At 29.8% G+C, this 13650-nt stretch overlaps 2 protein-coding genes across 2 annotated transcripts; both read right to left on the bottom strand.

The window, feature by feature from the left end:
- Window positions 1-3008: 3008 nt before the first annotated feature.
- On the bottom strand, window positions 3009-6654 carry LOC119680721 (exocyst complex component 8). Its single transcript, XM_038093679.1, has 8 exons — window positions 6447-6654; window positions 6238-6393; window positions 5848-6175; window positions 5648-5789; window positions 4930-5578; window positions 3794-3924; window positions 3323-3721; window positions 3009-3252 (listed from the first exon to the last, which is right to left on the bottom strand). The coding sequence occupies exons 1-8, from the start codon at window positions 6496-6498 to the stop codon at window positions 3070-3072; spliced, it is 2040 nt and encodes a 679-aa protein (XP_037949607.1). The 5' UTR covers window positions 6499-6654; the 3' UTR covers window positions 3009-3069.
- A 1282-nt stretch (window positions 6655-7936) lies between these two features.
- Window positions 7937-12005, bottom strand: LOC119680722 (tRNA modification GTPase GTPBP3, mitochondrial-like). The gene is made up of 5 exons (XM_038093680.1): window positions 11905-12005; window positions 11442-11842; window positions 11074-11392; window positions 10587-11019; window positions 7937-8605 (listed from the first exon to the last, which is right to left on the bottom strand). Exons 1-5 carry the CDS (start codon window positions 11984-11986, stop codon window positions 8359-8361), a joined length of 1482 nt encoding a protein of 493 aa, XP_037949608.1. The 5' UTR covers window positions 11987-12005; the 3' UTR covers window positions 7937-8358.
- Window positions 12006-13650: the final 1645 nt, after the last annotated feature.

Genomic DNA, 13650 nt, shown 5'->3' with positions numbered 1-13650 from the left:
TGACGGCATTATCGGTTCTTATTTCTTTCAAAATGAAGAATGAGTTGCTGTGATGGTGAATGGCAATAGTTTTGTTTCCAAAAATTTAGAAGTTAAACATCGACGACATTTGGTTCCAAAAAGATTGCGCAAATTGCCATACAGCGCTCTTAAAAATCGATTTATTGCGAAATCAATTTGGTAATAACTTTATATCCAGAAGTGGTCCTCTGTTAACTGGCACCCTCGTTCGTGCCATTTAATGCCTCCCGATTACTTTTATTGGGGCTATGTTAAGTCCTTGGTAGATACTATGAAATTATCTACCAGATTATAATAAAAAAAAATTAAATTCCCACAATATTTCTGTCCTGTATTACAGCTAACACCCTGCACAAATCGTTATTGTATCAGCGCCAACGTAGTTTTAAGGAGGGTGGACTCAAACCGACTAACAGGACTGATAGGGATAGGGTGCAATCTATAAAGGTAATGGCACGATTTTTCTTTTTGTTTGATGTCAGCTGTGGTAACTAATTGTCAAGAACCCCACCTTAAAACTAGCGAGCATGCTTTAGTGCCATATTAAGCATCCAGGACTACATCAACACTGTCGAGGCTGACACAATAACCATCTTTGAGTGGATCGTATTCTCTTCTTTCGCTGTATGTGCAAATTAGATTGATGCTGGAGCACTTAGTTTTACGGTTAATTGTGACTATCTACTAGTGTAAACTGGGAGATAAGTTTAACCAGTCTACGTCCCACTACGAAATTTTCACAAAAGACATCTGTAGCTATAGCAGATGTCACAAGACTAGCGCTTTATGTAGCACTGTCCTATATTGCTATGAAGACTGTCATATATTTTTCGATGACAGCAACCATTTGAATAAAGTATTCATACTTTTAGGAAATTTTAGAATACACCAGATGTGCATCTTTAAATCGAAGTCCGTAAAACTTTTGTAAACTTTGTTAAAAAAATTGAGGGTTCTTTTAAGTATATAGTTGTGTGATTTACACGTATTTATTTTACATTTTGAGTTTCCAACCTATAAACTCAAAGCCTAAAGTGTTTCGCTGCATATATTACTGGTTCACTAATTACTTACGTTTTCCTGGATCACGCTAGCGTTCGCCGAGCTGAATGCGATTAGATACCTTACTTTTTATACCAACTAAATATAATTAAAGAAAAATGACGCTTTTATTAAGTTACATACTTAAAGGCTTAAAGGAAGCGTAAATATTTACTAATGTAGGCAATCTGCATCACTGCGTTATAAATTAATTAACGATAATCCCCTAAACTTCAACAAAGACCTATAATAATATTTAGTTTATATCTATTTTATTTACTATTCTTTATACATAAGTTATTTACTTATCTAACAGTAATATCACACTGTTGTACCAAAACCTAAAAAAAGTAATTTTATTATGTATTATATTACATACATTCTCTGTGTTCAAAATCGAAAGTCGTTCTTTGTCTTTTGTGTTAAGAATTCTATTCTGAATAAGCGAAATTGGAATTGTTCTTTTCGTTATATTTGGAGAAACGTAATTTACAACATTTGTGGATTGTTTTTTATTTATTAAATAGGGTGCAGCATGTTTAGCTGACTGATCACAGTCACCGAAATTCTTATGACGAGAAAAATTCGTGATTCATTAAAAAAATCAATTAAAAATATATAGTATAGTAGCTACTACGTGGATAGAATACCATTATTCTTTACATTACTTCGGGTGTATGTTAATGGAACCATTATTTTTATTTATATATTATAGACAAGATTGCAAAGGTATCTATTAGTTTAGCTCCATATTAGTACCAAATATGCATTAAAATTTATAAATGCTATAAATGTATTAAATTATGTATTACTTAATGCATTAAAATTTTAAGTTATAAAACAGCAGATATATGTAAAAACATATTTTCGCTTGTCTTTACTAGATAAAGGTAGCATATATTGGCTGTAATATCTATAAAATTGCGGAAAGGAACTTAAGCTACTTCCTTAACAATTTTAATGCTCTACTAAAATAAATGGGTTGTTTCTCGGTTGCATGAAATTTCCCACCGAATTTGAATGGCTTTTCTTTACTGTTTTTTTAAACATTAATTGTAAGTTAAAGGAATATTGCTACCTTTTGTGTATCATATATAATAACAACATGAATGTTCTTCCTGTCAAGCTTGTTATTGTTGAATAGCTTTTTGAAGCTGTATATAAAAAAGTACTGTCAAACTTCCATAACTCGAAGTATTAGAAAAGGTTCGACTTACGGAGACTTCAAGAATTTTTTTTTATACTAGATCAATAAAAACAAAATATTTAATAAATTTTTAATTATTATTATGTGGCAAAATTGTGTAAATAAATTATAAAAAAATTATTAAGCGTTATACATTTATATTTTATTTATAAATAAAATATATGTTTAAATCAGAAATGTAGATTCTATACTAATTACTTTTTTATCAATGTAATAAATATATTTTATTTTAAAAAAAGTACGTGTATCAACACCGCTTATAGTAAACGTAGTAGCTTTCAAACATAAAACTATAATGTTAATTTAATTAATTATTCTTTCATAAACTTTAAAATTTTTATAACTTAAATGCTCAGTTCAATACAATATCCTTAATGCAGTTTCCAGAAGTTTTGAAAAGTTCAGTATAATGTAATGTAATTTTTTTAATAAATTAAAAATATATCTTAGTTTTAACTAATCTTTATTAAATTGCTGCAGTTATAAATTGAAATATTTAATATGTTTGTGAGAAAGTGATTGCAATTTTCTAAACATTATAAGTTTGTTTCACTATTTACTTACATACTTGATAAAAATTATTTATACTATAAAAAATAGTTTGATTTTATAATAATAAATGGAATTTACTTTCTCACCAATGAAATCAAAAAGAAACCAATTTTGTTTAAAATATATTCTTTAAGTGACTTAAAGTTTAAAAATATATATAAAGTATAAGATATATAAAGCTCTTGGAAAGTTTAAACAATATATTATTTGTACATAGTTATAAAAAAAATTAAATTCGAATAATACAATTAAAATAAATCAGTTTGATATATGCTGCGCTGTTTAGGCACTGGTGCTTGTTGTTTGCGAAATTGTTGTTGCAGTTCAAGTAAGAGTTCACATTTGCTTTTAGATATTTTCCGAAATTTTTCAATACATATCGGCAATAATTCTTCAAATAAAAATCTTTTATTTTTTACCACAAAATTAGGCTAAAAAATATATTAAAATATATTAAAATATATTTATTTGACTGATTTAAATAAGCCATTAAAAACTTACGTCGACATTCAAACCAGTGGCGGGTTTAACCCCCTGTTGCGCCAGTAAAAGATCTCTAAGTAGCACTTCTAAACTCGGTGAAAGCACTTCACTTTTCGCTAGATAGCCACAGTATTCGGTTAATTGCAAAAAGTGTCTAGTGAACGCCACAGTGGTTTGTGTTAAATTGATCCATGTATCACCAGTGGTTTGTGCGCGCATATCAATACCGAGGACTTCCAATTCTAATAGTAAACGTTTTAAATTGGATTTTGTTTGCAAATTGTATGGCTGCCAAGGATCTTCAGTCCGTCCGACGGTTTCCAAAAGCCGTTTACGTGATTCTTCAATTAGCTGCGATAGCGTACCACGCAGTAATCCTTCAAGTTGATAACCCAGATCAAGACCGATTTCTGTTAGCTAAATAAATGATTTTCGGATAACAATTTTTCATTATATTGTATAAAAGATATAAAAGATAGTCAAACAAACCTTTGCGCACGGTTTACGTATGCCTTCCATACATTTTGCGATAGTTTCTAACTGCGTGCCCTTTGTAAGGTAATGTTTGATAAGTTGACTAGCAAAATATTGCAGTTCCGTATTGCACCAAACTACAAGCACTGTTAAAAAAAAATTATAACATGTAACGACACTTAAATGTATTGAATATTTATAAAATATTATATGATACTCAGCAAACTATGTATTAGGAAGGTTAAAAAGTTTTTGACTTTACAGGGATGGTGATTCATTAAAAAAGCCATTATTTATTTATAAATTACTATCCTTTAAAATATATATATTATGTTGTTATTATATATAGTTGTGTTTCTGAATAGGTAGTACTATTTCAGTGACATATTTTAAACATTACTGTCGTCCAAATTAAACCCTTACAGGCGTGTTCTGAAGGTCTGACTTCCAGGAACAAGTACTATATAACATATCTTCAAAATATACTAGAGTTTCAACAATGCAATGCTCTACCATATCTAACATTTAGTAACTATTTTTGTTGCCTAAAGTTGAGAGTTGATTGGATGTTCGAAAGGGTCGCGTGATAACTGTAAGATCTAGTAACATCACTGAATAAAATGTTTAGTGAAAAATGTTCGAATACGTAAAGAAATTAATTTTCTTTCAACAATGCACAGGCTTACACCCCACAATATTTAACATTCAGTAACTATTTTTCTTACGTAAAGTTGAGAGTTGATTGGGTTCATAATGAAATTCTCATCAAGAGGTGCTAAAAATTAAAAAAGGATATTTGAAATATCTTCAAGTATTACATTATTTATAGGGGTTATAACGGTTTACTCCCCATCATGTACGAGTATTAAGTATTGGTTAAACTAAGGGTGTGTTCATGATGAATTGGTAAATGGTAGAATAGCGATGTGTATCGAGATATTATAATTCTATTGTTTTATATATAATTGACTCAAAGCGAATTGTAATAATAAAAATCTACATAATTTTAGATGTTTAACTGATCTATATATATATATATCATTATAAATTACTCTTATACTATAGTTTAAATATTTGGTGTTAGACTAAAAATCTACGAGAATTGATATTTATTAGAATTATTTTGTACATTTGTTATATTATATACTTACAGCTAACACACGCTGGTTGTGCTTCAAATGCAGTCATAAATTCGCAAGCCACTTCTGCTAAATCACAAAAAAATAACTCTGATATCTCAACATTATTACGACGTGCCTCTCGTTGTGCATTGCGCAAAGCAACGGAACATACTTTTAATAGCGTACAACTGGCCTGTCGTTGTTGACCCATGTCCACTAATATTTTGAGTGAACGTCTAGTTGCACGTAGAGCTACTTGCAGATTACGACACTGACTGTTGGATAATTCTTGCAGTAGAACGTTGGTTAAATTTGTTTCTAGTACCTTTACTTTAGATTGAATCTCGTTTGCGTGCAAGAAGGTCTTATCTTTTTTTATATATTCTTGTGTACGTTTGATAAGTATTTGGGCATCCTCAAAGTGTCTTTGAGCAATGAGAGTTTGAATTTCTTCACTTGCAGTAGCAATCCATTCAGGACCATGATTTTCCACTACTTTGCCTGTTTGGGATTCAGTAGGACTTAGATCGGATTGTAGTGATTTTGTGTCTGTTGGCGATTCTTGTTGCATGGCTGAATTCCGTTTTGATTTAGGCGGTGGCTGTGGTGCTTGCCCTTTTTTATTTTTCTTCTGTTGATCGAAGCGAAATGCAATTTCCAACTGTTCTATCCATTCAGTCTGAATAAAAAAAAATTTAGAAATTAAAAATTTATAGAATACATCACCATTTTAAGATATTAAAATTACTTTGCCCGCTGCGGTTACACTCTGAAATATCTTTGAACCATCTGGTGTAATAATGTTTATAGCATTCTTTACACCATCTAAATCCTTAATGTTAATTACTGCAATTTTTTTGGGATCATACTCTGTTAAAAACTCTAAACGCCTAAAAAGTTGTTAGGTTATTAAGAATTGAGAATGGTTACTGATTTATAATAGCTTACTTGTCATGTTTTACTTTGCAAACAATCAAGACATCATTAAACAAAAAGAAGAATACGCGTTGTATGGGTCTGTAGTCATTTGAATCTAGCTCTATCAACGCGCCTTCATTTAGAAAAGTTTTACCTTCGAGGTTACCGTTAAAGCCCTGCACCATTTCTTTAACAGCGCGTGTTGCATGATTATTCTCCATTTCATCTTGCGCCTGACTTTCTTCACCATCGCCTTCTGTTTTATTTTTAGTTGAACCCTTCTCGTCAGTAAGGGAGGACAGTATATTACGTTGCTCATTGAGTATGTGCGAAAGCTGATACATTTCAGACTCTAGATCTAAACATGATTGATTATTAAATGAATTGAGTCATTAGTATTCCAAACATTGGAGTACTTACGTGATATTTCTTTGGCTGTCTCAATGAACTGCATGTAGTTGGCATACACCGATTTTTTTAATGTGGCAGATGTTTGATCACTATACGCTTGTATATCACGTTTTCTTTGTGCTACATCTGGACCACCAATACATTCTTTGACCAACTGTTTGGTGTCTGCATTTAATAAAATATTAGTAAAAATTAATTCAATCGTATGTGGTACTTACATTTTTCCACACTAAAATCGGGTTTGTCAAAATCTTTCATTTTATCTGCCATTTTTAAACAATTGCTTGCGATATGTATACAATTTTACTTTTTAATATACAATAATATAAATTTGTATGATTCCATCAACACAATTAAGTTCCACAAAACTGAAAATGAACACCCATCGTTGCATCAGCTGTTTGCTACTTAGTTAAGTGGATTGTAATACACAGCTGATTTGTGGAAGGCAATAATATTAATCTGGCGCTTATAAGCAATACAATTCAAATTTCCAAATAATCGATTAGAAAATATTAAGTAAATTCATAAATAAATACTAAATCTAGTGTCACATATTAAACAAAGTTTTTATTAATACAAGAAGTTAATTATTAAATACTTTTAGCTCCTATAGCCTCATGAAATCATGTATTGACTTATTTTGCGATAAGTCAATAGCGTCTAAAGTCAGTTCACAAACAAAATTTAAAAATAAATGTATTCAAAACCGGACACGATGGTGAAGAGAAATAATAAAGGTGGTAAAATGGTCAGACAGAATCATAAAGGAATTAATTGTAATATTTCTGCGATTGTAGAATCAAGTGAGAGGTGTCTAATAATTGGTAATGCAAAATATAATTGTGTAAATATGATTGAATTCTTGATTTTTTTGTTTGAGTTTCTTGACATAATTGTGGTTAAAAATTCTTATAAAAATAGAGCAACGACCAGCAAAACAAATTTCGTCGACCCTACTGCTAGAAGAGTTAGAAAGTCAGACGTGAATGAATGAAATAGAAGTCCACCTGAAACGAAATCTGGCAAGCAAATTGCTAAAAGGGGAACAGCCGATACGAACTTGAAAATTTCTAACCAACATGAATTGCAACAATATACATATTCCGAAGTGTTGTGGAGATGCCGATCAGCACAGCATGTGATGAACTAGACTCACAAGTTAAACGGTGTGAAATGTCTTCTTAATAGCTATACTTGTCATGGTATGTTTTTATAACAAGGTTCGATTTTCAATTCTTCAGTAAGTTTCTTCAGTAAGTTTTCATAGATAATCCAGATGCTGGCTTCAATTTTGTGAGACTTATAATTTAATTTTAACTGTATACTAAAATACTTCAATGTTATAAATTCATTGCAATCTACAATAACTTTATTTTCCATATAAATTTCATAAAATAATACGCCAATATGTTTACATATTTTGAACTTCAATAAAGCGTAATTTAATAATGCCTCGGGGCATGTTTACCCTTCTCAAGAAATAGTAAAATTGATATTACGTTCAAGTGATTATGATTATTACTATTAGTAATTATGATTGATTGAAATATGTTTCAGAATAACGAACTTTGTTTACTAATTAAAATATATTAATACATATGTGAGTTTTATAGTTATATTAAATAAGTTTTATTATTTATTAAAAAACAAATTAGATTAAAAAAACTTCAATCATTTCTTAACAATTTAAAATTAAATCCAGTAAGTCAGTAACTACTAACTGTTGTTATATCCACGCTGTCCTCAAAAATGATTTTATATCAGAATTATAAAATTTTCACAATGATATAAGCTGGGTTGAGGGAACAGAGTAAGGACATGGATAGGTGGGATTGTGAGTTTACTTACTTGCACTTTTATTTAATTAGTAATAAATAATATGAAAGAAATTATTATTTTAAATTATTTACAAGAATAAATTAAATTTATAATAAATATTGCTCTAGAATTGCTTAATCATTAGAATTGCTATGGGCAAAAAAATATCTAATTTTCGATATAATTTTTTTACAATTTTTGTTTTTAAATATGCTTACTTTTCCTTTACTCTTTGACTAAGTTAAGATTTCTAGTAAATAAAAATAAATCTTTTGTTATAGCTTCATTGTTGTCTATTTCAGAAGTAGTTCATTTTCCAATACAAAAATCAGCAAATACAACATCTAATATATCTTCCGTTGTACATCCACCTGTTATGCGCTCTATGCATCTTAGAGCATTTCTCAATTTCTGTGCAGATATAGCTATATCCGGATAGGTGTCCGGTGTGTATTCATTTAGAAAAATATTTATGTGTTCGATGCATCGCTCTAGTTGTTGTCGATATCGGGCATGAGTAATACGTGGATTTTCAGATGTGGGTAAGCCACCACAACTAAAACAAATAAAAATAAATATTTATTAAAGTTATATTTACAAATATACGTGTATATATATTAAATAAATATAATATGGTAATGTTGGTTTAGAATTGTAACGCTCATTATTTAATTTTGAAATCCAACAGATTTCTACAGTCAGCTCAGAAAGGAAGTACGTGAACTACTAAAAATAATTTTTATTATATTTAGTATATTTTTATATTTAATATATTATATTTTATTTATATTTATTATATATTTTATTTTTTGTTTTTTTTTTTATTATAAACAAAAGTGTATACTTTTACTTATAGTTAAGGCATTCTGTTCGTAAATGAGTTATTAATTTAGGTAACTCTAAAATATACAAAATATAGTTTCTAATATTATCAATTAGTAAAAGATGTTTATATTAGATATTAACTGATTCTTTTCGGGAGTTAAAAACTGCTTATAGCGTTTTGTATTGTAATTCTGAACAAAATTCAAGATAGTCGTAAATTTAGCTTTATCTTACCAGCTTCAATTCCTTAAATTCTTTCGAAAGCATAGGGTCTACTTCACTGTTCCATTTAATATCACATATTTTTTTTTAATATTTTATTAGGGTGATTTTTTGTTTCATTTTATAGAACGTTTAGGGTACAAAAATGGAATTGTTCATATTTCTTTGTTTGTAATAAAGAAAACAATTATTTGTTTAACCCACAACTAATTTAATCTTGTTTTTTTCTATTTTGTTTAAGGTATAGGATATCTCTTTAATCAGTTTGGACTTGCTTGTTACAATATGTACTGTAGTAATCTAAGTCTGAAAATTAGGTAATAAATATATCAAAGCAATAATATTTGTATTTGATATTTATATTCATTTCTTATTATATGTAACATATATTCTAAATTTTAGAAGCTACCTGCATTACTTTAACTAATTTATTTTCTTTAAGAATAGTGAACGACTTCCGATATAATTGTCTAAAAGTTCTTGGGATACGTAAAAAAGGCTTTCCAAGAATTATAGTTTGCTCCTTGCCAAGGCTGACATTCGCACGATAGGCGAAAGTTTGATAACTTTTGTTTACATATTAATTAAGCATTTAAAATAACTCTTACGACCACTACAGCCTATAATGAGTTTTATTTTCATCTAACACCTTTCTTCCTTTTTACTTTCTGTATTGTTTATTGCATTTATTTTCCTATATATTCAATAAATTGTAAAAGACTAATATGATATCGGACGATATCCTATTAGATATCCTATATCGGACGATATCCTATTAGTCTTTGGTTTAATTTTAGTTGTGCGATCATATGTCTAGGCGTATAATCAAAATATATAAAAACTGGCTTATAAATATAATCGATTTATTTGTTATAATAAATATGAGAGTCCTGACTCTCAAAATGTAATATAATTCACGTAGATCCTGAGGCTATTATGATATGATCTTCACCATATCTTAAGAAGGTGATTATTTGGTTTTCGTTAAATACCTTAACAGTTTATTAGGTCGATAATACTCAGCTAGCTTGAAAGTAAATACCCTCTAACAAATAAACACTTCGTCTGGAGAAAGTCGGAAAATTGCATAATAATTACTCAATTGTTTATTTTATGTTCCCATACTCACAACTGCAATCGAAAACTCTTTACTGGCGTACATAATCTAGTCGCATGTATATGTTATCTATTAAATAATGACCGATAAGCCGCATAGAAGCAGATTAAAAACTACTCGTTTCTAAATTTTGAGGTGTCTTCATTTTTTTGGCGTATATTCAGTCTACAAAGACGCTATGCTATCTATAAATAATCTTCTGCTTTTGCACGTTTTTGTTCAAAATACTACTAAAGGAGCAAAACTTGGATACTTATTCCAGTTATTATGGTTTTATGTAAAGGAGAAATACCGTATAATCAGCTTTACTCTTTTTTTTAACTTCAATTTAATAATAAAATACTTTTAAATATAGTAAATAATTTTTACTTACATAGATTTTAGTAATTTGTCAAAATTTTCCATAAATGGTTTTAGGTTGAGTTCATTTTTGCAAGAAATGGTCAGTACATCAAGTGAGTTTTCCAACATATTCAATTCATCTGTTGTTAGCAAATCTATTTTATTAGCAATTAATTTCATTGGTTTATCTCTTATGTGCTTCATATCAATATCCAGTTGTTGTAAATAGATTTGAACGAAATTTTCCAGGCCTTTGGAAGCTAATAAATTTGATTGCTCCATGAAATGCTTTGCATCAAAAAGTAATAAAATTAAATCTGCACTTTCTATGCAGGCTTTTGCTTTAGTTATGCCTTCGAGTTCAATGACATCACTTGTTTGATTTCTCAACCCGGCAGTGTCCGAAAATATCACAGGAAATCCACTAAAATTATGTGTAGTTTCAATGATATCACGCGTTGTTCCTACATTAAATATAAAGTTTGATTATGATTGCAAGAAAAAATTGGTATGCTTACCAGCAATAGGTGTCACAATTGATATTTGACGTTGACACATTAAGTTTAAAAAACTACTTTTGCCTACATTTGGTGCACCAACTATAACAGTTCGCACGCCATTGCGTAACAATTCACCTTGTCTTTGGTCATTTAAATGTGCACTTATTTCTATAATTAAGCGCTTCAATTCCTTTGTTAGTTGTACTACCACATCATCTTCGATATTTTCATCTTCCGCAAAATCTATGTATGCCTCGAGATGTGCTGCACATCGCACAATACGTTTCCGCCAGTTTTCATAGAGCTTGGAAAGCGAACCTGTGCTTTGTAAAAGTGCCTAAATTCTTAGTAGCACACTCATTTCCACTGGTACTGTTTAAACTCACCTGCTTTCGTTGTGCCTCGGTTTCTGCGTGAATAAGGTCAGCTAAGCCCTCCACTTCAGTTAAATCTAGCTTACCACCATAAAAAGCACGCTTCGTAAATTCTCCAGGTGTAGCAGGGCGTAAACCTGGTATTTTACCCAAACCTTCTAACATAGCTGAAATAACTGCCAATGAGCCGTGCACTTGAAATTCGCAGGAATCTTCGCCAGTAAATGACGCCGGCCCAGGAAAATATAAAACTAAACCTTTATCGATCATTTCTTTGCTTTGCGGATGGTAAAATGGCTTCAAGCTTGCATAACGTGGCTTTGGTTGAAATTTTTCACCAATTATTGCTTTAAGTGCTTGCTTTGTTTCTGGCCCAGAAACTCTTATCACTGATACACCGCATTTGCCGTATCCTATACAACATTTGACACAAATAATACTTTACTTGAAGATTTATATTTATGATTTTTTTTACCAGAACTTAAACTGAAAATCGTGCTTGCACTCATCAAGCGAATACATTTTTGTTTATAAATAATTTTAGTAAGAAAATTCATGACCAAAAATGTTTGTTATCGAAATGAACACTTAACATCCACAAACCACAATGTTTCCGTTCATTTCCAAAAGAAAAATGGAACAAAGCGAATTGAAAAAATCTGTTTACAATTTGAATTTGAATTGAAAATCATTTTCGTGCCTATTAATTAAAACTAAATAATTTTTATATTTGAATCAGTACATAATCTTGCATTTATATGTAGACTTTAGATAGTTGGATATATTACTTGTGATAATTGCAGAAATGCTAAAGAAATTAATGCCACAGTTAATCAGTTTTTTGTTTATTTGAATAACAGCATGGCAGTTTAAATGGAGGAATTCAACTGGTTCGAGATGATTCTCTCATACAATTTTTATCAAAATAATATTTCGAAAACTTAAATCATGAAATCTATTAAGAAAAGGTTATGCTTACAAGCACTAAGTGAGTATAAAGCTACTTTGAGTACCAGACAAGCTTATCAAGCTAGGACAGATGAAACCTGGTACTAATATCCATTTTACACGAAAAATTGACATAAAAAATATTTTTAACCTAGAGCAATAAAGACATTATGGACATCGGCCTAGTTAGATCAGTGACCGAAATAAAAAATTTATTTTTAATATGGCAGTTCTCGAAGAAGTGGACTTCGCTCTAACAAAGACAGAACGAAAGCATTAATGTCAGGCAATAAACATATCCAGATATGTAAATTTATCCAGAACCTAACTAGGCTTTTATGTTAGGTAATTATCAATGTATCATAATTAATAAACAAAATATTTTATTCTTTCATAACATAGTTTAAATTAAGAATCACCTCTATAGAACGCAATATAGTAACATATATAATAACTATTTGACGGATACTTATCTATGTGAAGCCTGAATTTCAAAGTAATTTCATGTGGAGGTTTCGTAAAGGTATGGTACCGAAAAAATACATGAAAACTATCCTTATTAGTGACGTAAATTGTATTTTCATTTCATATAGAAAATGAAAAATTCATATGAAAAAAGAATTGAGTGATATGATATGATATATGATAACGCTAACGTGATAGGGTAGGAACTGATTAAAGAAGTCTTTGTTTTAATGACTAGGAAGTAGTATTAAGAAAACATGATGATCAAAGCAGTGCCATAAGGAAGTTCATCGCTGTACATTACCCATAAAACATATGCGACTTAAAAGATCAGAGATTCCAATATTTGATTAGTGGATACTTAGTTTCTCCACTATTTTTTTATGTAGTGTTATGTTATATCATAACATCATATATATCATATATCATAAGTTTATATAATTTATTTCAGTGATCTTAAAATAGTTATTATATACTACTGATTGGTATTGTATACTGTCGAAAATGATACCTGATGAAAAGTTTGAGTGTGTATGTTTTGTTTGTAATTGGGTTTTTCCACAAACCATTTCTTTTCAACCACAAACCCAACCTTATCGGTTGTGATACCATTTACAAAGACATTTTTAAAAGATATTTACAGTTTTTAACAAATTATATTGCAAATATTGAAGATTATTATTTGTTACCGGTGTTTATTTAAATGAAATGCTTTAGAACCATTAGTTTTAAGAGGCTGAGTTTCGTCCCGGATGGTGGAGTAAACTATCTGCTAAAATTTTCTTAACACATACATTTCAAGTTATGT

Source organism: Teleopsis dalmanni, chromosome 2 (assembly GCF_002237135.1).
Source record: "Teleopsis dalmanni isolate 2A chromosome 2, ASM223713v2, whole genome shotgun sequence".
NCBI classification, from domain to species: Eukaryota; Metazoa; Arthropoda; class Insecta; order Diptera; family Diopsidae; genus Teleopsis; species Teleopsis dalmanni.
The sequence above is the reverse complement of the archived record's forward strand: the minus strand, read 5'-3'. Positions and strand labels throughout refer to the sequence as shown.